Source organism: Clytia hemisphaerica, unplaced genomic scaffold (genome assembly GCF_902728285.1).
Source record: "Clytia hemisphaerica strain Z4C2 unplaced genomic scaffold, Clytia hemisphaerica genome assembly, whole genome shotgun sequence".
Classification (NCBI taxonomy): domain Eukaryota; kingdom Metazoa; phylum Cnidaria; class Hydrozoa; order Leptothecata; family Clytiidae; genus Clytia; species Clytia hemisphaerica.
Window position 1 is genome coordinate 85,553 of NW_027103344.1, and position 27,348 is coordinate 112,900.

At 36.4% G+C, this 27,348-nt stretch overlaps 2 protein-coding genes and 1 long non-coding RNA gene across 3 annotated transcripts in view; 1 reads left to right on the forward strand and 2 right to left on the reverse strand.

The window, feature by feature from the left end:
- The window catches only part of LOC136818887 (uncharacterized), a 20,825-nt gene extending 4,188 nt beyond the window's left edge, over positions 1-16,637 (reverse strand). The window contains exons 1-8 of the mRNA XM_067075121.1: positions 16,571-16,637; positions 14,213-14,493; positions 13,621-13,967; positions 13,343-13,437; positions 12,859-13,018; positions 12,423-12,489; positions 11,868-11,921; positions 10,728-10,945 (exon numbers count right to left, since the gene is read on the reverse strand). Of these exons, the coding sequence (XP_066931222.1) occupies positions 10,728-10,945; positions 11,868-11,921; positions 12,423-12,489; positions 12,859-13,018; positions 13,343-13,437; positions 13,621-13,967; positions 14,213-14,456 (1,185 nt within the window). The 5' untranslated portion in view covers positions 14,457-14,493; positions 16,571-16,637. The remainder of the gene's footprint in view (positions 1-10,727; positions 10,946-11,867; positions 11,922-12,422; positions 12,490-12,858; positions 13,019-13,342; positions 13,438-13,620; positions 13,968-14,212; positions 14,494-16,570) is intronic.
- Positions 4,691-5,716, reverse strand: LOC136818830 (uncharacterized). Its single transcript, XR_010848365.1, has 2 exons — positions 5,014-5,716; positions 4,691-4,803 (listed from the first exon to the last, which is right to left on the reverse strand). It is a non-coding gene; the product is annotated as an uncharacterized lncRNA (long non-coding RNA).
- LOC136819663 (uncharacterized) lies at positions 15,102-21,032 on the forward strand. The gene is made up of 6 exons (XM_067075910.1): positions 15,102-15,115; positions 18,830-19,006; positions 19,139-19,221; positions 19,860-19,988; positions 20,338-20,513; positions 20,651-21,032. The coding sequence occupies exons 1-6, from the start codon at positions 15,102-15,104 to the stop codon at positions 20,807-20,809; spliced, it is 738 nt and encodes a 245-aa protein (XP_066932011.1). The 3' UTR covers positions 20,810-21,032.
- Positions 21,033-27,348: the final 6,316 nt, after the last annotated feature.

Consider the following 27,348-nt stretch of genomic DNA (forward strand, 5'->3'; position numbering starts at 1 on the left):
CCGCCCGACTTTCGAACTTTGGACCCTTACCGGGACTAAAAAGGAGAAAACAAAGGAAAATTTTGGGAATTTTGCGACCCTTAGCGGGACAAATTTGACCAATTTTGACCAAATTTCGATCTTTCAGGGGATAAAAAGTTGAAATTTTCCAATTTTTCGACCCTTAGTGGGACTGAAATTTGATTTTCTGATTTTTCCGACCCTTAGCGGGACTTTGTAAGTCCAAAAATGGTACCCTTAAGGGCGGCACATACCGTACCCTCCATTTGCCTAAGTACCCCCCCCCGGGCTTCCCCTTCACCATAGTTAAAATTTGGCACCAGTTGTTCGATTATACACCATGTATATATAATTTGGTATCTTTCGCGTCTTCTCTCGAGACTGTACATGTTGAGGTGTTTGAGCTTCTCCCAATAATTCAAATTGGGTGGAAGTTGGATCCCTTTTATAAAGGATTTTTGCAGATACTCCAGTTCTTGCATCAGGGATCGCTTTGTAGGAGACCATAGCTGGGAGCAGTATTCCAGATGCTGAAGTACCAATGTCTTCCAAAGAGTGATCATTACTGATTTATCTCTGGAATTGAAGGTTCTGTATATCCAGGCACTTATACCCTTGACTCTGTCAGTGATCGTTTGAATGTGCATTTCATATGACAGGTTGTTTGATAGCAGGATACCCAGGTCTTTCACTGCACTTTTTATTTCAATTGGCTGCTGTAGATCTGATTTGTAGACTGAGTGTACTTTCAGTTGTTCATTTTTTCCGTATGCAATGTGTTCAAACTTTTTTCCATTGAGCTCCATATTGTTGATGGATGTCCAGTCATAGACTACGTCTAGATCATCTTGAAGGAGACTCACATCTGCAGCGCAAGATATTGCCTTCATAAGTCTTGTGTCGTCAGCAAAAAGATGAGAGGATGGAATGTTTAATCTTTTCGTTTATGTCACTAATCATTACCAGAAACAGGAGGGGGCCCAGAACTGAGCCTTGTGGAACTCCGCTTGTAACTTTCGCTTCATCTGATAGGAACGTGTTTATGGAAACTTTTTGGTATCTCTCAGTAAGGAAGGATTGTATCCAGTTCAATAGTTGTCCTTTGATTCCGTTGATTTTTAGCTTGTGTAGTAAGATGTGATGGTCCACCTTGTCAAAGGCCTTGCTGAAGTCAAGGTAGATTACATCAACATTTTCATTGTTTTGTAGGTGAGATATCAGTCTTTCTACATGAGCCAATAGTTGACTCAAGCAAGATCGCCCTGGTCTGAAACCATGTTGTGTTGGATTGTATAGGTTGTTTTCTTCAAGGTGGATTTGCAATTTCTCTCTGACTATTTTCTCAAATATTTTTAGTGGTAATTGATGTCAGCGCAACAGGTCGATAATTCTCTGGTAAACCTTGATCTCCTTTCTTGAATATTGGTGTAATGTGGCTTGTTTTGAGAATTTCAGGTGTGATTCCTTTGTCAAAGTTGTTTTGCCATATCATCTTAAGTGGCTTAGAAAGTGATTTCTTGCACATTTTGAAAAACTTTGCTGGCAAGCCATCTGGTCCGGCTGACGAGTTGGCTGGAATAGTGTCAATTTGTTGGATGAAATCATCTTCTGTGAAAGTAATGTGCTCAAGGGTTGAGGAGTCTTTTGTCTCATTTGAATTCAGAAAACTGTAGTCTGTTTTGGGAGTGGTAAATACTGAACAGTATTGCTTCTGTAAGATGTTTGCCATCTCTTGTGAGTCAGTTGTTAATTTGTTGGTGGTTGGATTTTTCAGTGGGCCAACTTTAGGTTTAGTTTTTGTGAAACATACATGCCTATCTCTAGCTCCAACAACTCAGGGCTGTTTTGCCTCAGTTTTTCCACTATTCTGGTGTTTTATTGCTTGAATTTACATGATAGAGAGTCTGTTATGATTAGTAGTAATTTTACAGGCTTAGGGTAAGTGCAGGGCCAATTTTAGAGCAACGGGACCACTTAATTTACCTGTTGTGGCTGTGGCCAGAGTGTCGATTTTGGTGGAAAAGTGTGCTTCACCGAAACTTAGATTCTGAGATGAAATGAGCTTCTTCAGCCCTGAAATTTCACACAATGGTGGCTTATAACATAAACTAAAACAAAATAATTTTTCTGGGACCAATCTTTACCTTGTACCCACTTTTTTCATTCAATTTGTCAAAAAAAAGAAAAAAAGTGAAAAAATCGTAAACATGGAATTTTTACTGTTTTGATTTGAGGCTGTGTAGTCAGGTTTAAAAGGGTGATGAGGCGTCTTTTTGGTATTATCTGAAAAAATAGATCCTTAGCTTTTCAAAATGGGTTTACTTTTTACTTAAGCTTTAGCGGTTCAGATTTTATGACATTTTCCGCGAAACCTCCATTTTCATGAAAAAAACAGCGGCAGCAGCGCGCGCTGTTTTTAAAAACAGCGGTGTCTAAAGGTTAAAGCACTAAAAAAAACTTGCATTTTGAGAAAATTCTCTTTTTGTACCGAATATTATGACGGTGATATTGTAGAAGTGAATCTTCAACCTTTCTCGGGCAAGAGAAAGTGATGACATAAAATTTACACTGCATTTTAGACGAGGAATTGAATCTTGCAGTTTCTAGGCTTTCAATTTGTACACGTTTTGAATTTTCAAACACCCCTGTCTCAGTGACCCAGTGGACTCTAAAAGTTCACCGGGGTGACTTTCAAAAATATAAATTTTCACCGGGTTTTTTTTCATTAGCAAAAAATCCACCGGGTTCAAAAATTTTGACTTACTTTTCTCCGGGGTGAATACAAATTATAAGCGATTTTTTCTATTTTCAGCACGAAATTGCACTTTAACGGTCCTTTGATAATCGTTAACATCATTCTTCTTATTAGTGTAAAAATTTAAGAGTCGATAGCCTAAAATCTCCTAAAATCTCCACCAGCGCCTTCTTCGATTCAGGGGCTATCTGATATTCCGATGGTGTGTTGGCGGCCGCCCACGCTAAAGCTCTGAAGGAGCGGGCCAATATCACCATCGGAGACCTATAGTAGTCATCGTTTGATGTACCGCATCACAGCCGTGTCTAGCTGTCCTTACACTTTTTGCTTGACTATCGGTTGCACCCGACTGAATTTAGCATGAAAATCTCTGCTGCCTGAGAAACCTTACGGAAAAATTAAAAATGGTAACCCAAAGGTTCCAGATGTTAAAATTTTCCCGACCTTCAGAGCTTTAGCGTGTCGGAAGAAAATTTCTACATCGAGTACCAGATAAATTCAGAGGTAGATTTAGGGTTTAAAAAAGGGTGGTGTATATTTGCTATTATGACGTAACGGCTACACCAGTGTGTGAGGAGGCGCCACCATGGTTGGCGCCGACGGTCAAGAAAATTTTTGAAAATAGGACCCTCTAGATGGGCTAAAAACGGCCTCAAATTTCAAATTGTTGAAAGTAAAACAGCAGTTTTTTGGTCGTAATATAGCAAGATTTCATTCTTTTCAGAGTGGAAAAAGAAAAAAAATGGGTTTCCTTATTTAAAATATTTTTCATCCTTAGGTTTAGGACTCCTAAGGGCCTAAGCAAACTTGCTTTTTTGGCCATTTTGAGGCCTGAGCCCTTCACTGCGTTGCGTATAAAAAGTCTGTAGCTAAAAAGTTATGATAGAAGAAGAAAAGATTCCACAATTTCTTTTAAAATCCATTGACTTTTTGAATGAATAGGCATCCATCTTACTAACTATATAATAACTAGCCATAGCTTTCACTAACTGCCACCCGCTAATTAATACAAATGCTTGTAAAACTAATTAATGCTAATTAAGGCTTTTTAATGCTTTATAGCAAAAGTTTGGAAATGATTTGGAATAGTTAGAATGATTCTTCTCAGCATTTTCTTTGAGATATCAATGAATAAGCTAACAAAATGAGACATTTTTTTCTAAAAATATGAATTACTTTTTACAAAGAATAAAATACGAATCTTAAAACATTCATTAGGAAAAGTGTCCAGGTAGAATCAATTACAGATAGTTACAGATTTGTTTTTGTTTTGTGTTTTTGTGTATACTAAACCAGACAAAAGACATGCAACTATATTTATTTCAACCAATTTGAAATAGGTATAATGAAACATAGTAGAACCAAACAGCATAAGAAATGCTATGAGCCAGAAACATAACGAGCAGGAACCAAAAATTGACAGGTAACAACGTACCGTGAAATTGGGTAACTTGCATCAGTGGAGGCTAACATGCATAGCCCTCGAATGAATGACCTGGCTGGTCATTAAAATACAACTACGCAGCTCTGCTCGCAGCTCTACTCTACCATTTTTGTTTTGATTTAACTTTGTATTTTAATGACCAGCCAGGTCATTCATTTGAGGGCTATGCAAGTTAGCCTCCACTGATGCAAGTTACCCAATCTCACGGTACTTAGGAGTTTTTCCAACTGTTTAACAAAGGATATCGTGATCCAAATTGTTTACAATAAATGGATTTACCAGTAATCTAGAAGCTGTAACAGCGTTGTGTAAAGGATGGAAGATGATAGGACGTAACGTGGTAATAGTATCAGTAACGAGGCAATATTGATGAGCAGGAAGCAGGTATTAACAGGAAATAGCGTACATTCAGGACTTTTTCCAACGGTATGATAAGGGATCTCACGGACAAAATTGTTTACATTAAAAAGATATGCCAGTTATCTTGCTGTTGTAACAGCAACATCGTGTAGAAGGATGGAAAATCATGACGTAACGTGGTAATAGTAGCAGTAACGAGGTAATATTGCGTTGTCAAGGTAAACGAATCCTCATTCATAAAAAGCTTAAAGGGAAAATAAGAAACATGAAATTAGATGATATGGTGAGTGTACTGAAATTTCCTCAAAAATATAGTTCACCAAAAGTTTCTTTCAATCTTTGATAATAATTTCGATAGTAAGTATCAACAAGAACACAGACCTGTGTTAAACATAAAAGATTAATAAAACCAAGTCTTATAAAAGTACAGAAAGAAAAAAATATTTATACTTACTGTCGAGAAGTATGCCATAACACAGGATTTTTAAGCATTCTTGTTGAGAGTAGAGTATGTTGAATGACGATTGTCGAATAAATTTAGTTACAGTGGAATTTCGTTGCCAATTCAACCACCAACAATAATCACTTTTGTCCATATTCAATCATTGTTCTACTACTATTATCATTTTAATCATTGTTCATTATTATTGCTATTGGGGACAAACTGTTTGGATCGAAAAATGAATCAATCTCCTGAATGTCTAAGACAGGAGACAGATTGTAATTTGACTGTCAGCAAATTCACTGATTGGTATATGTATACATCTTGTTTAATCCGAAAGTCAAAAGTAAATGCATACAAGTATTTTGACTGCAGGAAGAGAGAGCTTGAATTTAAAAAAACTTCCAGAAACTTCTCCATTCCATTTCCTGCATGTTGACCAATCGGGCAAAATTCTACAAGCGGAATAGAATCTACTGTCGAAAGCTGAGTAAAATGCCCGCGGCGCCTGCTATTATAAAGAAAAAGTTTTTAGGCTAGCAACTGCCGTCCCTGAAAAAAAACCGAACATTTACGGAAGAGACTAACTACGGGTAGGCTTGCGCGACAAAACAAAACAAAACAAAACAAAACAAAACAAAAAACGCAAAAATTCGAGATTCCAGTCCAATATCTATGCGTGAAACTATAAGTGCCTCCTCGTCGCTGCGCTCCTGCGGGGGCAATAATGTCCACACTTTTTCTTTTAAAAACATGAAACCATCCAAGCCTCACAAAGGGGGAGAATAAAACAGTTGTTTTTTATTTTTCGAAGAAATATACATTTTTGATGGAAACATTTAACATTTCCCAGGGTATTAACTATTAGGTCGGGGGGGGGGCACTGACCAGGGTATCAAGCAAATGAATTCTTGGCAGTGTCACATTGTTTTAAATCATAGGTTGGGTTTTTTTTTTTTTTTTTTTTCTTTATTGAAACAAAGACACGTGTACACCACGAACATATATTACAAAACATTACTTAAACATAAAATATAGTCCCTCCCCCCGCTAGGAACTAACGTTATATCGCCAGAGGTACTAGACTATGTAGAAAATAAATAAATAAATAAATAAAGAGAAAAAAAAAATCTTGGAGAAGGAAGCTACAGTTCTTAGGTAAAAGCCTAAAATAAAGCACCGCTAAACCTTCCAGTTTTGTTAAGAAATTCAACAACAGAACAAAGAATAGATTTATTTAGATTTGAAGTCAAACTTTCATCCCCATATAATAAAAGCAGACAGAAAAAAGGAAGGTTAAGTGGCGGATGAAAAATAATGCCTAGGGTCTGAAGTTTGTCGAACAAAGATTGTCTTGCATGGGAATATATAGAGCAGTGCAGAAGAAAGTGTTGAGTGTTTTCAACAGAGTTAGTTCGGCATCCACAGAAAGGGTCTAAAGTGTCGCGGAAGCCATGTCTAAGTTTATGCTCCTTGAGATGGCTGAAACCGACCCGAAGTCGATTAAGAAAGATCACTCCTTGAATGTCAGGAACATGAAAAACATGAGATTGCTTGGGTCTCAAAAATTCATAGATTGCTTTTTTGAAAGTTTTAATTGAAGGTAGATCTCGTATATTACCTCCCAGAACATTCCACTGAGATATGCAGTACGGAAAAAAAGTGTTACGGAAACGCTCAGTTCGTATATTAAGAGGATTTCTTGTTCTAAGGCCACCTGGTGCTGTAAGTCTTACTGGCAGGTAGTTACGTAAATACGAAGGGGCTAAATTGTTAATAATTCCATAGAAGAATGTCATTCTTCTAGCAAAGCGCCTGTCAGCAAGACTTTCAAGACCAAGTTCTGAATATAGTTTTTCTTGAGACGTTCCACGAAAACAGCCTGTTATAGCAAGACAGGCATTATATTGAATAGATTCAAGCTTCTGCACAAAGGTAGCATTTCCTGGGCGGTCATATACGATATCACCATAGCATAATCAAGATGAGGCCTAATGAAAGATTTATAAATGGTTAGTAGAGATCTCCTAGGCACATGCTTGCGAAGTCGGTTAATAAGACCAATTCCTTTATTGGCCTTTTGTATCTTCTCATCTAGATGGCGATCAAAAGAAAGTTTTGAATCTAAGATTAGACCAAGATGTTTCTGGTACTCACTGGTCGCGATATTAGAGTTATTAAAGGATATTACTGGAGCATTAGGAGGAGTAAGTCTACAGGTAAAATAGACTTCAACAGCTTGCTTAGATGGGTCAGGGTTAAAAGACATCTTCCATTGATGAACCCAATCAGTTATCCTGGAGAGATCTCTGTTAAGTACATCAAGGCTCAAGAGTTGATCAACCACAAGAGAGAATAAAGAGGTATCGTCAGCAAAGATCTTGGGTTTTGACTCAAGGTTTTCTGGAAGATCATTAATATAAATTAAGAAGAACAATGGACCAAGAATCGAGCCTTGAGGTACCCCTGCATTGATTCGCTTCCACTTGGTTGGGTTTCTTGGTATCTTTACTTCGTACATACATTGCATGTCAGTTCAGGTTGATAGCCGAATCTAGGGATAAAATCCATCAAAAATGAATTTGAAATATTATACTTTAATCGTAGAAATTTTAGCGAGACTAATTTTAGCGTATATTAGCGAGTCAGGAAAATCTTGATTCTTTTTGGATTTATTTTAGCAAATCACGATTTCAAACAATTTCGCGTGGATAAATTTTAGCGAATACTCGTATTACATTATTGATTTAATTAGTTTTCTAGCATTTCTTTACACTGAAACCTTCCTATTGGTAAAAATGTATCAATGCAACATAACCAGAAATTTCGCGTGGATAAATTTTAGCGATCTGTCGATTCGGCGTGTTTTTGCGAGATTTATTTTAGCGAAAATAGGGAAAACTCGCTAAAACGCTAAAATTAGTCTCGCTAAAATTTCTACGATTAAAGTATATTCCCAAGCTAGTTCAAGAAACGTCGTTTGAGCTCTGAGTTTGGGAAGAAGCAAAGCAAATCAAATTATCCCTAACCATAAACCGATTCATAATTTTGATAACAAAAATCACATTAATTGCATGGTCTTGAAAGTCTGTTTATACATGTATACTGTATTTGAATTGATTCAACAATTTCAGTGATCACTAGAAAACCCATATCATGTGCTTCTGATGCTGTTGTATTTTGCGGGCCATGGGTCATGCAGCATCTGGGCAAAATGAATTATCCAAAAATTCCTCACAACAAATTTCGCAATCAAGAGATGCGAAGTACTTTCGTTTTCTAAGTTTTGAAAACGAAAGTGCTTCATAGCTCGAGATAGCAAAATTTTCAGACCATGATATTGACCTTTTACTCTAGGGGCTGAGTTAGGTCTCGTATGCACATCCGGTGTATAGTCATTTTTTCTTTTGATCATGAAAGTATAGTCCTTGAAGAGTCAGAAAACGTGTGTGGCGTTATTTGGATCAGGCACAAATTTCCCAAATTTTTTAACTTTAAACATAGACATATTATATACCAATCGATCACAAATTTTATGCTGATTAAGAAAAAGGTCAGAACTATGGTCTGAAAATTTCGTTATCTGGAGATATGAAGCACTTTCGATTTTGATTTTTTGAAATGACTGCTTTTGGTTCCAAATTTGCGTGGCTGTAACATTTGATTGCGTACTTGATTTACTTGAAATTTCCGGAGGTTCTTGCCTACCGTTCAAATAATAAAATTCAGAAAAATTTATTTTCCTACATGAATTTAGAAATCCATAATGGCGGATTCAAAACTTTCTTTCGTCACATGGGCTCTTAGGCTCTGCTACCCTAAGAAAAATATTTTTTTGAGCTTAAAACCCTGCATACTATATACCAATTGATCAGAAATTTTATGCTAATTAAGAAAAAGGTCAGAACCATGGTCTGAAAATTTTGCTATCTCGAGCTGTGAAGTACTTTCGTTTTCAAAACTTAGAAAAACGCAAGTACACGTTTTTTTTTTTATAAGAACGTCAAAGATTTTCGAAGCCTTCGGATGTTCTTAGTTTTTTGGATTTGAAGCCTGAAATTGTTCTTAAAATGTTCTTATTTTTAGCGTTTTTTGAACATTTTGATGTAATTTCTTAAGAAAATGCATGTTTTTAAGTCTCCAAAGCCTTAGAATGTTCTTAAAATGTTCTTAAATTTTTGGGCCTCGAAGCCTTATGTTCTTATATAGTTTGTTCTTATAAAAAAAAAAACGTGTACTTCGTATATCTCTTGATAACGAAATTCTCAGACCATGGTTCTGACCACTGAAACAAACGCCGGCATCGCTTTTAACCATCTAAAAACTAATGTTTTATTATAGGAAAATACGTGATAGTAAAAAAAAAAGAATAACTCAATCAAAATGTTCTAATAAAAGACAGAGAAAAACAGACAAAAAAATAGAATGAAAATTTCTCGCGCTTTTTCTAGAATAATGGAAGGTATACTACTATTACTAAATTATTCATGATATTTAAAGTAAACATTGAAGAGAGAGAGCAAAACCCTTTTTTTGAGAATCCATCCAATATGTGTAATATGCTCGGGAACATAATACACTTTTCCTTTGTAAGAATATTTTTGTTGAGAGAGTTTTGAGTTTTTTTTGTTATTCTTTTTTATTTGAGCTTGCCTGTAAGAATATTCCATTGCCGCGCGAACTGCACGCAATCAAAATGTTCCAAAAAATGGCCGCCATAAACTCTAAGTATCGAGGGCGGTTAAACTTAGGTAAATACACGCAAGATGGTAGGTCAGTTACATAGTTTGTTTACATTTTTTTCAAACTGGATGGAACACAGTAAGCTTTTAGCACAAGTTTTACTTTTCTATTTTTTAAGATTTCTACTTTTAATTTCAACAGCGGGGTAACCCAAGCTTTCCTTGATTTCAACCGGGGGAATCAAAATTTTCAGTATTTCCAGCGGGGTAAACAGAAACTTTCATGCCTCAGCCCGGGTTTCCAAAACCTTTTGCCTTTTTGCCCGGGTTGACTTATTTTCCAGCGGGGCTTAATTTTGGGCTGTTTTTGAGCATTTTTTTCACCGGGCTACTCACCGGGGCTGATCTGACCGGGCCACTGACCCAGGGGTGTTTTCAATGTCATAACTATCTGTAGGAAACAAACGACTAATCCGCATTTAGCTTTTGACTATACTTCTAGTCTAATTTTTTCTCTTCGTACTATCTGTATTTATGAATATTGGTAGTGAAGGTGGGTTTGTTTGTTTCACCAAAGGCAGTGCTCTCCGTGAAGGAGTTATATAATAATAATAGTAATAAGTCAAAACTTTTTTTTTAAATGTAGAACTTAAAGTTTCATGGTTACAATCATCAGAATTGAATGTGTAACCATTAAACTTTAAATTCTGCATTTTGCTCCATAATTGATTTTAGACAGCTGATTATTGCCCCGCCGATTTTTATTGTTAAAGTCAGCAAAAAATTGGCAGAAAGTTAGCGGTTCTAATCTTTGCTAAAAATTATATACGATGCTCAGATCGTTAAAATAGAATTTGTTATGATTTGATAAGCTAAGCAACTTTTATCACCAAAAAATAAGCCAGCGCGTGATTGAATTAGTTTTGAACGAAGCAAAACAGAGGGATGCGGGCAGCTTACATAAGATTGAAAGAAGTAATTTCATTGACCTTTAGACAGTCAGTTTTCTGCCACCTAATTCAAGTCTGACCAGAGCCTACTTACAATTGCTTTCTTCCAAATATCTCCGGACCACACCTGAATGATATTATCCATGTTCAAGCCGTAGAAACCAGTTATCAAATTTCTGATTTTCTCACTGTTTGTCACGAAACCTATACCAGTCTTGAAGGTTTTACCACGTGTTTGTATTTCAACGTCTGGCTTTGCTTCTTTGATTTGAGACATATAGTAGTCCATCATAAAGGAGTCCAGTGCAATCCCTTTAATGAGAAAGGATCAATAACATACTCGTACTCATTAGCTAAAATCTTTGTAAACAAATTCGATGTCTACATGACTTCCGAAATTCAATACTTTAGAGATAGTACGCGCAATATAAATACATTATACACCAGAGTTGTACAATCTGGCACAGATTAATTATAAAAAACAGACCAAAACCCCAATTTGGTAGAAAGAAAGAAAATTCCGTGCGGATGATTTAACTACAGACTAAGTACATGCGTAAGAGAAATTAGCAAATTTATTGCGTCCGACCGTGTAGAAATTTCACTCTAATGGGCCCAGTGCGCAGCGGTATGGGCCTTTAAAAAACGCAACTGGTCGAAAAGATTTGACTTTGTCGGGGCCTCTATGGTCGCAATTATTAATAGCGCTTCGTCGTGCAAACGTCATGATTATTACTTCTCTCATTTGACCGAAATTCAATCCCACAATCCTTTTCGTCTTAATTCAAAAGTCGTGAAAGTTATTACTTTTTCTTTGTAATTGAGTGTAATTTGCGTTCAAGCGTAATAAACGCAAAGGGTGATGGGATTGAATTTCAGTCAAACATAAAAATCAATGTCTATTTTTAGATTCGCGACGGTATGCTATTGACTTATATTGTGCGCATGCGTAAGAAAAAACCACACATAATTTATACCTCCAACTTATATGGTCAAATCTTTCTTTCTCGATTAGTAAGAGGTACTTATCTCAAAATGTTAAAGTAATTAAATTTTTATTGCTCGCGCGACTCGAGTCAATGCATCAATACAATTTACTCCTGTAAATTTGTATTGCGACTCTGCAACGAAAAAATATGTTGACACTGCCAACACTGCTGGGCCTTTACGCTGCTTAGGATTTCTTGTTTACATTGATCTGCATGTTTATGCTATGTGTAGAGTAAAAACTAACCGTCGATCTGATCCTGTTTCAACGCTTCAATCATCTCGGTTGGTGTATTATACTCTATAAAGAAAATGATGCATAAAATCATTGCATTTGTAAATTCTATCAGATACGTTAACCCTATTCGTGCTAGGGGGCTGTTTCTGTTCTGACGTCAGCTTTTATTGAATATTTAGGATAAAATAAGCATTTTAGACTCAGGTAACTTTGTTCTAAAGCCTTTGTTAGATTACAATAGCTATTTATAAGAACAAAGTAAATTTTCGGTTTTTTCTCACTTTGGGTATGATGAGTGACGTCATCAAAAAAAATTTTGTCAAAAATTACAACTTCCACTTTGAAACTTTGTCTTCAGTGTCATACTTATGATGAGAATGATGAAGTATTCAATTAAAAATTTTGAACAGTTTTTTGGGTGATTTACTGGTCTGGTTAATTAAATTACACCGGGGCACTGAGACAGGGGTGTAATAATGAACCAGTACTTTACTGCTGAAGAGAGAAAAAATATTTCATGCTGCATTTGTAAAAAAAATATTTTATGCTACAAAAATCTGATACCTTCTACAAAACCTTCCATGACAATGACAACTTGTTTCGGTGCGTTCGTCCACGACAAAACACCAATCTGAAGATAACATTTGTGTTGCCTATCTTATTAGCTCTCACTTAATCCGGCCCTTTTTGGACCAAAATTTTCCGGTTTTAAACTGAAAGTGGAGAGAAAACTTTGCAGTTGTTTTTTTCTTCTTCAAAACACATAAATTGATCGATCTTCAATAGAATAGCCAACGGCTTACAAATAAAGCTAGGTCATTGAAGTTGATTTTAACTACTTGAATTTCATTTTAGCAATGTTTGAAAAGTTTTGGTGCTATTTACGGCACTAATTGGTGTAAACCCGAAACTGAGCAGTGGTGGATTAAGATAAAATTCTCCCAAAACTTTATGTGATGCTAGGCGGTGTCGCCAAAGGGACAATTGCCTATTATTTTACTTTTTTGTTCTGAATTTGGAATTCTTTGTCGATTTGTAGGTTTGTGGTCATGACAGATGTGATTGTGCCCAAATACATTCCAAAGAATGTGACACCAATGAAAATCCAGACAACTGCAAAAAGTCTAGCGGCCCAAAATGAAGGCGTTCGATCACCATATCTATAAAAGCACGAAGGTATGAAATTTAGAATCGTTTATCCTGCGACGATGTCTTTGCAAAAGCCTTGATTGAACTAATTTGCTTTGGTTTTTGTCTCTTATCTGTGAATCGCTAAAAGTTAAGGGGATTCGTCATGGGGTTTGTTTATCATCAAGGTTCTTAGTAAACTCGATGCATTATCTACCATATAGTCTTGCTGGGAATGGTATTTACTTTTCATCTTTATCATCTTTATTGACTTTATTTGATCAAGTTCTTTAAGAGGATTTGCCTAATAATACTTAATGACCACTTCTGACCACCTCTGACAAATATTGACTCACCCGACTGTTGTCATACTAACGAAAGCCCACCAAATTCCTTCAGCCATACCATCTGGAAAATGTTCCGGAAATTGCTCGTTGTTTGTCTTATTGTCCTTTAATGAAGAAAAATTATACTCAATGTTATTAAGTGTGGCCCTGGACAAACCTGAGTCGTATATTCTCATACGCACTCACGTTTTAAGGGTTTTGAAAGAGAACGCGGTATAATAAGGCATAATCATCATAAATTTACTAAATATACAAGTCATTACTTATTATCAAGTCTATTTACTCACCAAAATCCATACAATCGACCCAGATCCGATTGCCATTGCAACAGTCATTAACAGTAACGGCCATGTTTGAATTAAACTTTTGAAAAGTGACGTCATCTTATCAGCTGGCTCTCGTGGCTCCAAGACGCCGGCCACATCAACGTGGTCATTGTATAAGATAGTACTGTAATACATGCCTGTGTAGTAGTCCACATCTCGGAAATTTGGGATAGGGATAGCAAGATCGGCAGCTATGCTATAATTATGCTGATCCATAACAAGCTGTTTGTGAGTTTTCTCTGGGAGGTATTCGAATTTCATACCTTGACCAAGACAACATGTCTCATTGAAAATTTTCTGGAAAAAGACTTAAGATAAAGGAGAAATGTTTTTATTAGTTTAAGTATAGAGTTGATCCCGGGGCTACTTTAGGCAAAATGGGTACCTAGTATCTTTAGGGTACCTTTCCTACACCTTAAAAATCTTTCAAGGATTTTTCAAAAATCAAGGCACTTATACCCGTCACCTTGGAGAAACACAAGTTAAAAGCCTTTGTCGATGTGTGAAGTAATCAAATCATTTTTTCAAAAGGAAGAAAACATACTTTACTTACTTGGAATCAAACCCTTCACATTTCCTTTTTCATCTTGGAAAACGTAGGGTGGGAAATCGGCATAAGCTACTTTAAAGGTCTTGTTGCATAATGGTTGGTGCTGGTGTATTTCATCTGCAGAGAGCTGATTGTAGTAGTAGTGGCGTGTTTCATATCGGATGGAACATTTTGGAAGGTAATATTCCGCCTGCTGATGTGAATCTTGGATCCAACCAAGGATGGTTATAAATGTCAGTATGGACATTCTTTTTCGATAAATAATCGCGACGAAATTTTAAACTCTAAATTAAAGTATAAATTCACAGTTTGAACAATCTAAACACCCCTGTCTCTGTGACCCAGTGGAATCCACCCCACTCGTCACCCCAGTGAAAAATATTCCCAAAAATGGCCCATTTTTCACCCCACTGGATAAATCACTCACCCCACTGGAATCTCGTAGCTGAAAATGACCCCATTGAAAATAAGGAAGAATCCAAACATAGCCCACTCAAAATGTTCTGATTTTGACGTACTCCAGTAGAATTTTCACATCAAAAGGTTCACCCACTAGAATCTCCCCTTCTCTCATGGAATCCATGACTTGAAACTGAAATACACAAAAAAACCTTAAAATCTTTTTGCTCCCTTCGCTCGCAATTAAAGTATCAAAACTCTATAACTGACCATATTGTTGTTGACGCTACTGTCTTCAGTAGATAGCAAGTTATGATTGAAAAATATGGTCGGAAATATTTCATGTGTATGATAAGTCCTAATTTTTGAATAAGACTAGTACAAAATGTGCAAAATTACTTTAGTTGATTTTCTAGTCAAGCTTCACAAAAAATGGGTCCGTCGCGGTCGATTAAAATAAAAGTTCGATCATGAAAGTACGTCAGTAGCAAAAATGATGACCTTAAGGTTAGTTATTTGATCTTGAATAAAATGTTAAAAGTTCCAAAATTTGAGAAAAAAGGGAGTGATTTTAGCCAAATACGATAGTCCAAAATCAAAAATTTCCTTCCGTCGGCGCAAACCATGGTTGCGCCTTCTCCAATCACTATATCTTTTTAAAAGTAGATTCATTATGTCTCCTTTACTTCCATGGTACTTCCTTAGATGCTCCACTTTTACTTTATATCTATACAACATTATTTAGTCAACCTACACAGTTTTCCAAAAAGCAGTTAAAAATATATCCTCTGTCTAGCCTCAGAACATCTCCGTGATGGTTTAAGGGCTTCAGGCTATAGTTTTCAATTTGGTACCTTTTAATTTGAACATTAATGAATAATAGCAACAAAAGCAGAAGCATGCGGTGCAGCATTTTTTTAGAAGTATGTGTTCTTATCTATCTAAAAGAGAACTTCTCCTGAACTTTTTTTTCAAACAATGCATAACAATGTGTTCTTATTTCTAGGAGCCCTAAACCTCGTCATTTGTATACTTAAATTTATCATCATTTTATGGTAGGATGTGTTCTGATATCTAGGAGAACGTTTTGCCAGAAAACCCTTAATTATTGCCTAGAAAGATGTGTGCTGAAAGCTTTCCAATTTTCTAGGGTTAAGGAAATAGGAACACGTCAACTTTTTAGTAATACCCCTGTCTGCTTATTCCACAACACACCAGAACAAATCAAATTTTTCATATTACGAAATTTAAGAACACATCAAGATTTCTACCTTTAAAAAGTGCGCAGAACAGGTCCTAAAAATCGCTTCATCAACTGCTTTCGAAAAATAGCACTATTAGTTACTCTACGTCAAAGAATTGCCCATAAATTTCTTTTACCCCAGTGAAAATCAAGAAAAAATTGATCACTCCACTCAGATTTTGGAAAATATTTTCCACCCCAGTGAATTTCAGTTTTTCACATCCTACCCCACTGGGTGCTTGACATTCACTGGGGCATAGAGACAGGGGTGTATCTAAGAACAATGTCGAGCCTGGAATCGGTGAAATTTAGGCAAATTAGTTAAATAAGCATATTAAGCCTAAGATTTTAACTGAATTTTACCCTCTAAAACAATTTTAGACCAAAAAAGTGCCATAAATTAAGGAACAACCGAGTCTCATCAAAGATATACTATTAATTAGAAGAAAGAGTCTACACGACTCGAGAACTTCAGAAAATAATCGTACACGGTAGTTTAATGCAAGAGCTCTATAAAATAAATATTTCTTTGGAATCTCGATTTTCCTTGTTAAAAACTCGTAAAGCCAGGCAAAGCTGAAAAATATCTTCAACGTTCTTAGCACATGCTGATAACACGTAGAGAAAAATGAAGTGAAAATTTTCTTTTAATCAAAGCTGGTCAAAAACTATTTTAGTTTTTTTGAAAAATATTAATGAAAGTAATGGAAGAGTCTTACTACGTTCTGCCCAGGAAGTTAAAAACAATATTTAAATATTTAGTGCCCTATTTTAAGACCCTAAACTTTCTTCTTCATATTCATTCATGTTCACCTTTAACAAAATCTTGAACAACTCTCAGTGAAAATCTTTATGTAGAAACTCGAAAATTATTTCAAAATTACCTTCTTATCCCTTCCAATACTGAACCTTACATGGTAATTCACCACTCGTTTATTCGAAATTGTTGTGTTTTCTTTACTCCCTTGGACCTTTAGGCCCCCTGTAGTTTAGTGACAAAAATCTGAATTAAGGGATATCTAGAATATATAGTAGATTGAAACGATTAGTTGTCAAATAATTTTAAAAATATTTACCGCGAATCCTGTGGAGCTGTTTTATATTTTGCCTGTTTTCGTTTTCCAATTCAAAAATCTTTCATTAAAATTTTATGGTAATAGATAGGTAGGTATGTTTCATCTACTAGTGATCTGGACTTTCTGGATTTTCCTATTGATTCTTTAGATTGTACGAAACTAAATTGAAAATTGTTTTACGTTGAAATTCAAGAAACCATTTTTTGCTAAAAAGTTGCCTGTTTCTGAAATCGTAATCGACTTTTTTTACATGCGAAATTTACTGATTAATTTAAGACGATGCAATCTAGGATGAAATATCCCGACAGGATTAAAAGAATGTTCTTCTAAATTTTACAATCTAATTTATTTAAAATCGCACAGGTACAAATTATTGTAAATAATAGATAGTATTACAAGATTGAATTAAATATATGGACTCGAGGTCACCAAGAAATAAATAATCTTTAATACATATAATTCGCAATTTGCAAATTTGTACAAATGTACTTTGTTGAATTTCAGGGGTTATTTAGCCAAGAAAACTGAAATTTTAATTTTGGTGGGAACTTATCACTTTAAGAATTTTGCTTTTTGTAAATACTTCAATTTGAAAATAACACTAAGTTTTATCATTAGAAACGAGTTCTGTAGAGGCACTAAAAGATTTTATTTGTTAAATTTGTCAGAAGCATGCCTATAATGAATTGTACTATGAGAAATCAATTGATCTGATTTGTCTTAAGATCGTTCAAATTAGTAATATGCAAATTGACCGTTGTGACTAACAAACCTACTTAAAATTGAATGTTCACAGATCATAAATTGCATGCAATCTAAAACTAGGTGTCAGGAAAATTGCCCCCGAGAAAACTGCCCCCCGGAAAACTGCCCCCCGGAAAATTGCCCCCCGGAAAACGGCCCCCCGGAAAATTGCCCCCTAGAAATTACCCCCCAGAAAATTGCCCCCCAGAAAATTGCCCCCTAGGAAAATTGCCCCCCGGAAAATTGCCCCCTATTTTTCCATTTTTCGAAACTAAATCTAACTCAATTTTCAACATTTGGGAGATTTTGGATTACGCAATTTTACGTGATCGCGTCTTAACGGATTAAGAGATCTAGAATATTTTGGGGGCTATATTTTGGTCCAACGGTTGCAGGTTGCAGCCGTAATTTTCATTAAGTTGACGCTTTTTATAAGGAATAATGTGGTTTAACCATGGAATACAGAGAAAGCGTTTTCTCTGTTTAGCGATAGTCAATTTCAATGTGTTTTATACTGTATTTCTTTCGCTATTCAAGTATTTTCTTTATGGTTTTACAAAATTTCTTGGTCATATGCAATGGATAACTTCATTCTTACTATATTCCTCACGCTGACCATTGATCTGCTTTGCATGTTTTAGTTTTTAGTTTTTTCTTAAAGAAAAAAGACGCCTCAAAAACGACTTTTACAAGTTTTGTATGAGGTGGAGAAAGATAGTCGAGTAATAAAATCACTTTCAAAAAAATCTTTCCCCATTTCTTAACCCTAAGCGCCCTATCCGTGCTATCTTAAGCTAAGGGAACTAATTTTTACTAACTCGCCAAAATAAGTTCCCACCAAAATTAAAATTTCAGTTTTCTTGGCTAAATAACCCCTGAAATTCAACAAAGTTGCTCAAAATAAGATGAAATAGAACAGATTTGCGCTGTCGTTACGTTTAAAGTTTTTCCCTTTTCATATTTTTTCCGAATTTGAGGCTTTTTTTTGGTTCAAAGAAGCTAGGTTAGTGAAAACTGAATCCGCAACTTGTTAATTTATCCCCGCTCCACAAAACCCTGTGAAATATTTCATGATATCCCACATATCTGCAAAAGTTAATACCTGCGAAAGTTTATCACCACTAAAGTACCACACGTATCAGTTATACAATAAGTCAGGTTTATCTATTTATTTTTCAAGATACTCTGGCACACAGGTGAGAAGACGTGGGTACGTGATGAGAAAATTCCAGATCATATTAAGAAACAGGAGAAATATTACGTGGAGAAAGTTGAAGGAACCATTCTTGGTGCTGAACAGAAGATAGATGTTATCAAACCTATTTCAACAAATAGGTATGCTACTTCATTAAAGCATAAAGGAGTGTAGATTACGTCGGTACTCGTAATTTCGCGAATTTTAGATTACCAAGTACTGTAGCTTGTTTCCTGTTCATTCTAACAAGTGTTAACTCTTTCTAATACTAGCAAAAAGCAATCGGAGACATCTAAGCCAAAGAAATGCCATACGGAAAAGACCAAACATAAAGTCAAGAACAAAAAAACATCTGGTATATATTTGTTTTTATCTATCCTTATATTTCAATCAAATCATCAGTAAAATGAAATACCGATATCTTTCGGTAGGAGCCATTTGAATCATCTGATTCTTTTCCCTTCACGATTTTTTTCAAAGTTTCCTGAAAAATGTTCAGTTTTTTCTTCGAAACAACTATGACGGCGACAATTTTTCAAATTTAGAATACCGTAAAACCTCGAATTTAGTGCAGCATAAAGAATAATAATTATTTTGGTCATGTCGCACTAATAATAAGAGGGATAAAATAGAACAGCATGGCTTAAAGGACTCACACTGAATTCGTTATTGCGATTATAAAGCAAAATTTTGTGGACTGGCAAATAGGGTTACATAAGCATATGGCGGAATATTGTTCACTTATAGGATACTGCTAGATCTTCTCATATAGCAACCAAATATAAAACGCAGACATCACTCAGGGATCAAGGTCGCTCCACATTTTATATTTCTCAGTAGTTTATTCCAAAGATTTATGGAGAATGTTTTACTTTATAATCAAAAAAATTAACTCGTAAAAACTGGTCAAAGTTATTATCTTTTAACAGGGTCCATCATTTCACCTCCTTTTGAGGATATTGAAGCGATAAAAGTTGAAAATTATTTTTTCAGGTGTCCTGGCTTTTACGAGCCCTTGTGGTATCATCGTGAACTTAAAAGAGCTATATATTAGCGAATCAAAACTTCAAGTGTTTGGGCATTTGTTTGAGTTATTGGATTCAGAATTGTTTAAAGACATAGGTAGGTTCATGAATTGTTACAATGAACAAATGAACTGCTGAAAATCTCGAGCAAATGCACGTTAGATCATAAAAAATTACGGTTATGTCTACTACTGTACTAGCAAATAATAGCAAGTACAGTTCCTTAAAAACCATTAAGAGATAATTCAACTTAGAATTGTTCGAATTAGAATACTTAGAATCAACGCACCCTGTATTAATACACTTTGTAATAATAACACATTTTGTAATACCTGACGCACTTTGTATTCCCCCCACCTTTTGAAATTTTTGGAGAAAATAATTCTATCTTAGTAGAAGTGGGAGAGGAAACTATGCGATATACATGATGTTCCTTTAAATTTTAGAATGCATTGTATATGATGACGCATGCCATCTCAAAAGATACGCAATGAACAGGAGAAACGTATCAGAAAGGCTGGCAGACATGGATTATCGATCTGATAGATTCCATTTCAAAAATCATGTCGACTTATGGTGTCGTGCAAATTGTAACCCTGATCACAGTGAAACACTGGATAACGTAGGTTATTTCGTTAAAAATAATAGATTACCAACATTTAATCAGTTACAATATTTCGTTAGGCTTTCTATTATACTTTAATATAGAAAGGGTGTTAAACCATAAATGAATTCAAATTATTTTTTAATTTAATTCAGGTCAATACGGAAGTTTGTGAGCAGCTCTTTTCGTGGTTTTCAAAGTACAAGGTAATGACAAAACACATGAACAGAGAAAGATACACCTTCATCGTGTTATATTTTATGCATATGCATAATGAAAGGGTGTCACTTGAAAATGGTGAAGCTGATGAATAGATGGCAAATGTTCCTTTTCGATGATGAATATTGACATCTATATGGTATTGTGGCAGATGCATCGGTCTGGAAAGGCAACAACAACGGCTTATGTGGATGAAAAGACAAAAATTGCGTGGTATTGGTTTTTGCTATATGGAAATTATTTTTACTTTGAGTTAATGATAACACTTCAACACCCCAGCTAGGATTCGAACCTAGTTGACTTGACCACAAGCAGGGTTGTGGGTTAATGAAAATGTGTAAAGTGTAAAGAATTAAACGTGGACTTTAGGTGAATAGCTAGGGATTTAGTTTTGGCAAATGTGATTCTTTTCAAACAAATAAGAGGACTGTATACTCAAAAGATGTTTTCCGCTGCGTTTAGACCAACTGGCATTTGTAATTTGGCATTTGTTCACAAGAGAATACTTTTAATCACAATTTTCATGTGCTTTCTATTGTCTATAATCCGCAGAGATAGACAGGATGTGTCTCCATTTGTGTAATGTTACTGTCAGAAAGGATTCCCTGATACCTGCGAAAATGTTATGTTAGAAAAACAGTGTAAAAACAGTCAAATATGTAAATAGCAAAGAGTTAAATCATGTTGACAAGAGAGAAATTGGCTGCTGTAGCTCTGCTGCAAGCAAATTATACAAGAGAAAAAAAAGCGCGGAAAAGAAAATTAAGGGCTAAGCAAATGATGTTGTTTTGTCTTTTCCGGTAGTCAAGCCAAAGAAAAATAATGCTTATGAATACCATGTTTGCAGCTCTGGTACTAAGGGAAAGACGTTTCTTTATTGAAATTTTCTCGTTTGTAAAATGGCATTTCAAATGCCAACGAAATGCCAACACGCTGACATCATTAGGCAGTTGACAAACCGAACAATAGCGCGGAACAATAGAATTCAAAAGAATACTGCAAGCAATTACAAATGCCAGTTGGTCTAAACGCAGCCCGAACTTTAAAAATAAGCTAACAACAAATTCTATTGTACAATGAACGCGCTTCTTTTATATGTTCTCGTCACATGACTAATCAATTATTCGCACTCCCCCGGCAACGACGTGCTTTTTTTTAATAATGACGGATATTTTCCTGAGCGTCTTTTGAACGGAAGTACCATCGTAATATCTCAATACTTGGAAACATTTAAATAATGTTGGAAATTTTCAAAGTTTTGGCACTATTTCATTATTTTTGGTAATATTTCTATGTACCTTAAGGGAAAAAATTTTCGAGGGAAAAAACGCCAATTTTAGGGGTAAAATTTCAAAATTCAAGATTCTATGTGTTTCGCGGAATTTAATTTCGCGGTTTTTCCAAAAAACGCGAAATTAAATTCCGCGAAAATTTCTTCCCTTAAGGTATTCAACACCTTTCATTATTTGCTGCGCGCTCTAAATTTGATGCGTGATTTCAATATTTCCTGGGCGATTTCAATATTGTATATACTTTTCAGTCCCTGACTGTATTGCACTAAATGTGCGCGCAGCAAAATATTGAGATCGCGCAGAGAAAAAAATTAAACCGCGCAGCAAACTTTGAAATTGTACAGCAAATGTTGAAATCGAGATAAATATTTTCGTAAGAACAATGAATGTTTCTTGGCTGTTTTAAAAGAACAATAAATATTTTGTTGTTCTTAAAAAGATGATTGAAAAAAATACCATGAAATCGTTAGTGGGATAATAAAATAATTTCATTTAGATAATGGCCTTTTTTGTCCAAAAATACAATTCTAGGGCTTTTGAAAATGTTGGTGTTTCGCAAATTCAAAAAAGATGGTCGGCCCGGGATAGTTCAAGCGGGTATAACCATATTGAAATTCGAGCCGTTACTAACAACCCTGCGGGGCCCAGGGCGCCGGGCATACACCCGTCACAGTGACAAGCCGTCGAAGGATTGTAAAGGTGTCTGGTGACAGCTTAGAATTTAGACAAAAGTAAGATCAAATTCCACGAAGGCCCCTATGCCCCTATACCCCCTATGTCTCAAATGGACTAAGGGCTTAGTTCAATTTGCTTCTTTTTGACGTCAAGTTCCCTAATTGATCAAACTGATCAAAAAGATCAAATTCCACGAGGGCCCCTATGCCCCTATACACCCTATGTCTCCAATGGACTAAGGGCTTAGTTCAATTTGCTTCTTTTTGACGTCAAGTTCCCTAATTGATCAAAAAGATCAAATTCTACGAGGGCCCCTATGCCCCTATACCCACTATGTCTCAAATGGACTATGGGCTTTGTTCAATTTGTGTCTTTTTGACGTCAAGTTCCCTAATTGATCAAACTGATCAAAAAGATCAAATTCCACGAAGGCCCCTATGCCCCTATACCCCCTATGTCTCAAATGGACTATGGGCTTAGTTCAATTTGCTTCTTTTTGACGTCAAGTTCCCAAATTGATCAAACTGATCAAAAAGATCAAATTCCACGAGGACCCCTATGCCCCTATACACCCTATGTCTCCAATGGACTAAGGGCTTAGTTCAATTTGCTTCTTTTTGACGTCAAGTTCCCTAATTGATCAAACTGATCAAAAAGATCAAATTCTACGAGGGCCCCTATGCCCCTATACACCCTATGTCTCCAATGGACTATGGGCTTTGTTCAATGTGTGTCTTTTTGACGTCAAGTTCCCTAATTGATCAAACTGATCAAAAAGATCAAATTCCACGAAGGCCCCTATGCCCCTATACCCCCTATGTCTCAAATGGACTATGGGCTTTGTTCAATTTGTGTCTTTTTGACGTCAAGTTCCCTAATTGATCAAACTGATCAAAAAGATCAATCAAAAAGATCAAATTCCACGAGGGCCCCTATACCCACTATGTCTGAAATGGACTATGGGCTTAGTTCAATTTGCTTGTTTTTGACGTCAAGTTCCCTAATTGATCAAACTGATCAAAAAGATCAAATTCCACAAAGGCCCCTATGCCCCTATACCCCCTATGTCTCAAATGGACTATGGGCTTAGTTCAATTTGCTTCTTTTTGACTTCAAGTTCCCTAATTGATCAAACTGATCAAAAAGATCAAATTCTACGAGGGCCCCTATGCCCCTATACCCCCCTATGTCTCAAATGGACTATGGGCTTTGTTCAATTTGTGTCTTTTTGACGTCAAGTTCCCTAATTGATCAAACTGATCAAAAAGATCAAATTCCACGAGGGCCCCTATGCCCCTATACACCCTATGTCTCAAATGGACTATGGGCTCTGTCCAATTTGTGTCTTTTTGACGTCAAGTTCCCAAATTGATCAAACTGATCAAAAAGATCAAATTCCACGAAGGCCCCTATGCCCCTATACCCCCTATGTCTCAAATGGACTATGGGCTTAGTTCAATTTGCTTCTTTTTGACGTCAAGTTCCCAAATTGATCAAACTGATCAAAAAGATCAAATTCCACGAGGACCCCTATGCCCCTATACACCCTATGTCTCCAATGGACTAAGGGCTTAGTTCAATTTGCTTCTTTTTGACGTCAAGTTCCCTAATTGATCAAACTGATCAAAAAGATCAAATTCTACGAGGGCCCCTATGCCCCTATACACCCTATGTCTCCAATGGACTATGGGCTTTGTTCAATGTGTGTCTTTTTGACGTCAAGTTCCCTAATTGATCAAACTGATCAAAAAGATCAAATTCCACGAAGGCCCCTATGCCCCTATACCCCCTATGTCTCAAATGGACTATGGGCTTTGTTCAATTTGTGTCTTTTTGACGTCAAGTTCCCTAATTGATCAAACTGATCAAAAAGATCAATCAAAAAGATCAAATTCCACGAGGGCCCCTATACCCACTATGTCTGAAATGGACTATGGGCTTAGTTCAATTTGCTTGTTTTTGACGTCAAGTTCCCTAATTGATCAAACTGATCAAAAAGATCAAATTCCACAAAGGCCCCTATGCTCCTATACCCCCTATGTCTCAAATGGACTATGGGCTTAGTTCAATTTGCTTCTTTTTGACTTCAAGTTCCCTAATTGATCAAACTGATCAAAAAGATCAAATTCTACGAGGGCCCCTATGCCCCTATACCCCCCTATGTCTCAAATGGACTATGGGCTTTGTTCAATTTGTGTCTTTTTGACGTCAAGTTCCCTAATTGATCAAACTGATCAAAAAGATCAAATTCCACGAGGGCCCCTATGCCCCTATACACCTTATGTCTCAAATGGACTATGGGCTCTGTCCAATTTGTGTCTTTTTGACGTCAAGTTCCCTAATTGATCAAACTGATCAAAAAGATCAAATTCCACAAAGGCCCCTATGCCCCTATACCCCCTATGTCTCAAATGGACTATGGGCTTAGTTCAATTTGCTTCTTTTTGACTTCAAGTTCCCTAATTGATCAAACTGATCAAAAAGATCAAATTCTACGAGGGCCCCTATGCCCCTATACACCCTATGTCTCAAATGGACTATGGGCTTTGTTCAATTTGTGTCTTTTTGACGTCAAGTTCCCTAATTGATCAAACTGATCAAAAAGATCAATCAAAAAGATCAAATTCCACGAGGGCCCCTATACCCACTATGTCTGAAATGGACTATGGGCTTAGTTCAATTTGCTTGTTTTTGACGTCAAGTTCCCTAATTGATCAAACTGATCAAAAAGATCAAATTCCACGAGGGCCCCTATGCCCCTATACACCCTATGTCTCCAATGGACTAAGGGCTTAGTTCAATTTGCTTCTTTTTGACGTCAAGTTCCCTAATTGATCAAACTGATCAAAAAGATCAAATTCCACAAAGGCCCCTATGCCCCTATACACCCTATGTCTCCAATGGACTATGGGCTTAGTTCAATTTGCTTCTTTTTGACTTCAAGTTCCCTAATTGATCAAACTGATCAAAAAGATCAAATTCTACGAGGGCCCCTATGCCCCTATACACCCTATGTCTCAAATGGACTATGGGCTTTGTTCAATTTGTGTCTTTTTGACGTCAAGTTCCCTAATTGATCAAACTGATCAAAAAGATCAATCAAAAAGATCAAATTCCACGAGGGCCCCTATACCCACTATGTCTGAAATGGACTATGGGCTTAGTTCAATTTGCTTGTTTTTGACGTCAAGTTCCCTAATTGATCAAACTGATCAAAAAGATCAAATTCCACGAGGGCCCCTATGCCCCTATACCCCCTATGTCTCAAATGGACTATGGGCTTAGTTCAATTTGCTTCTTTTTGACGTCAAGTTCCCAAATTGATCAAACTGATCAAAAAGATCAAATTCCACGAGGACCCCTATGCCCCTATACACCCTATGTCTCCAATGGACTAAGGGCTTAGTTCAATTTGCTTCTTTTTGACGTCAAGTTCCCTAATTGATCAAACTGATCAAAAAGATCAAATTCCACAAAGGCCCCTATGCCCCTATACACCCTATGTCTCCAATGGACTATGGGCTTAGTTCAATTTGCTTCTTTTTGACTTCAAGTTCCCTAATTGATCAAACTGATCAAAAAGATCAAATTCTACGAGGGCCCCTATGCCCCTATACACCCTATGTCTCAAATGGACTATGGGCTTTGTTCAATTTGTGTCTTTTTGACGTCAAGTTCCCTAATTGATCAAACTGATCAAAAAGATCAATCAAAAAGATCAAATTCCACGAGGGCCCCTATACCCACTATGTCTGAAATGGACTATGGGCTTAGTTCAATTTGCTTGTTTTTGACGTCAAGTTCCCTAATTGATCAAACTGATCAAAAAGATCAAATTCCACGAGGGCCCCTATGCCCCTATACACCCTATGTCTCCAATGGACTAAGGGCTTAGTTCAATTTGCTTCTTTTTGACGTCAAGTTCCCTAATTGATCAAACTGATCAAAAAGATCAAATTCTACGAAGGCCCCTATGCCCCTATACCCCCTATGTCTCAAATGGACTATGGGCTTAGTTCAATTTGCTTCTTTTTGACGTCAAGTTCCCAAATTGATCAAACTGATCAAAAAGATCAAATTCCACGAGGACCCCTATGCCCCTATACACCCTATGTCTCCAATGGACTAAGGGCTTAGTTCAATTTGCTTCTTTTTGACGTCAAGTTCCCTAATTGATCAAACTGATCAAAAAGATCAAATTCCACGAAGGCCCCTATGCCCCTATACCCCCTATGTCTCAAATGGACTATGGGCTTTGTTCAATTTGTGTCTTTTTGACGTCAAGTTCCCTAATTGATCAAACTGATCAAAAAGATCAATCAAAAAGATCAAATTCCACGAGGGCCCCTATACCCACTATGTCTGAAATGGACTATGGGCTTAGTTCAAATTGCTTGTTTTTGACGTCAAGTTCCCTAATTGATCAAACTGATCAAAAAGATCAAATTCCACAAAGGCCCCTATGCCCCTATACCCCCTATGTCTCAAATGGACTATGGGCTTAGTTCAATTTGCTTCTTTTTGACTTCAAGTTCCCTAATTGATCAAACTGATCAAAAAGATCAAATTCTACGAGGGCCCCTATGCCCCTATACCCCCTATGTCTCAAATGGACTATGGGCTTAGTTCAATTTGCTTCTTTTTGACGTCAAGTTCCCAAATTGATC

Coding starts and splice junctions, on each gene's coding strand:
- LOC136819663 (XM_067075910.1), top strand. Junction 19,007..19,138: donor AAACCTATTTCAACAAATAG/GTATGCTACTTC, acceptor TTCTAATACTAG/CAAAAAGCAATCGGAGACAT. Junction 20,514..20,650: donor ACAGTGAAACACTGGATAAC/GTAGGTTATTTC, acceptor AATTTAATTCAG/GTCAATACGGAAGTTTGTGA.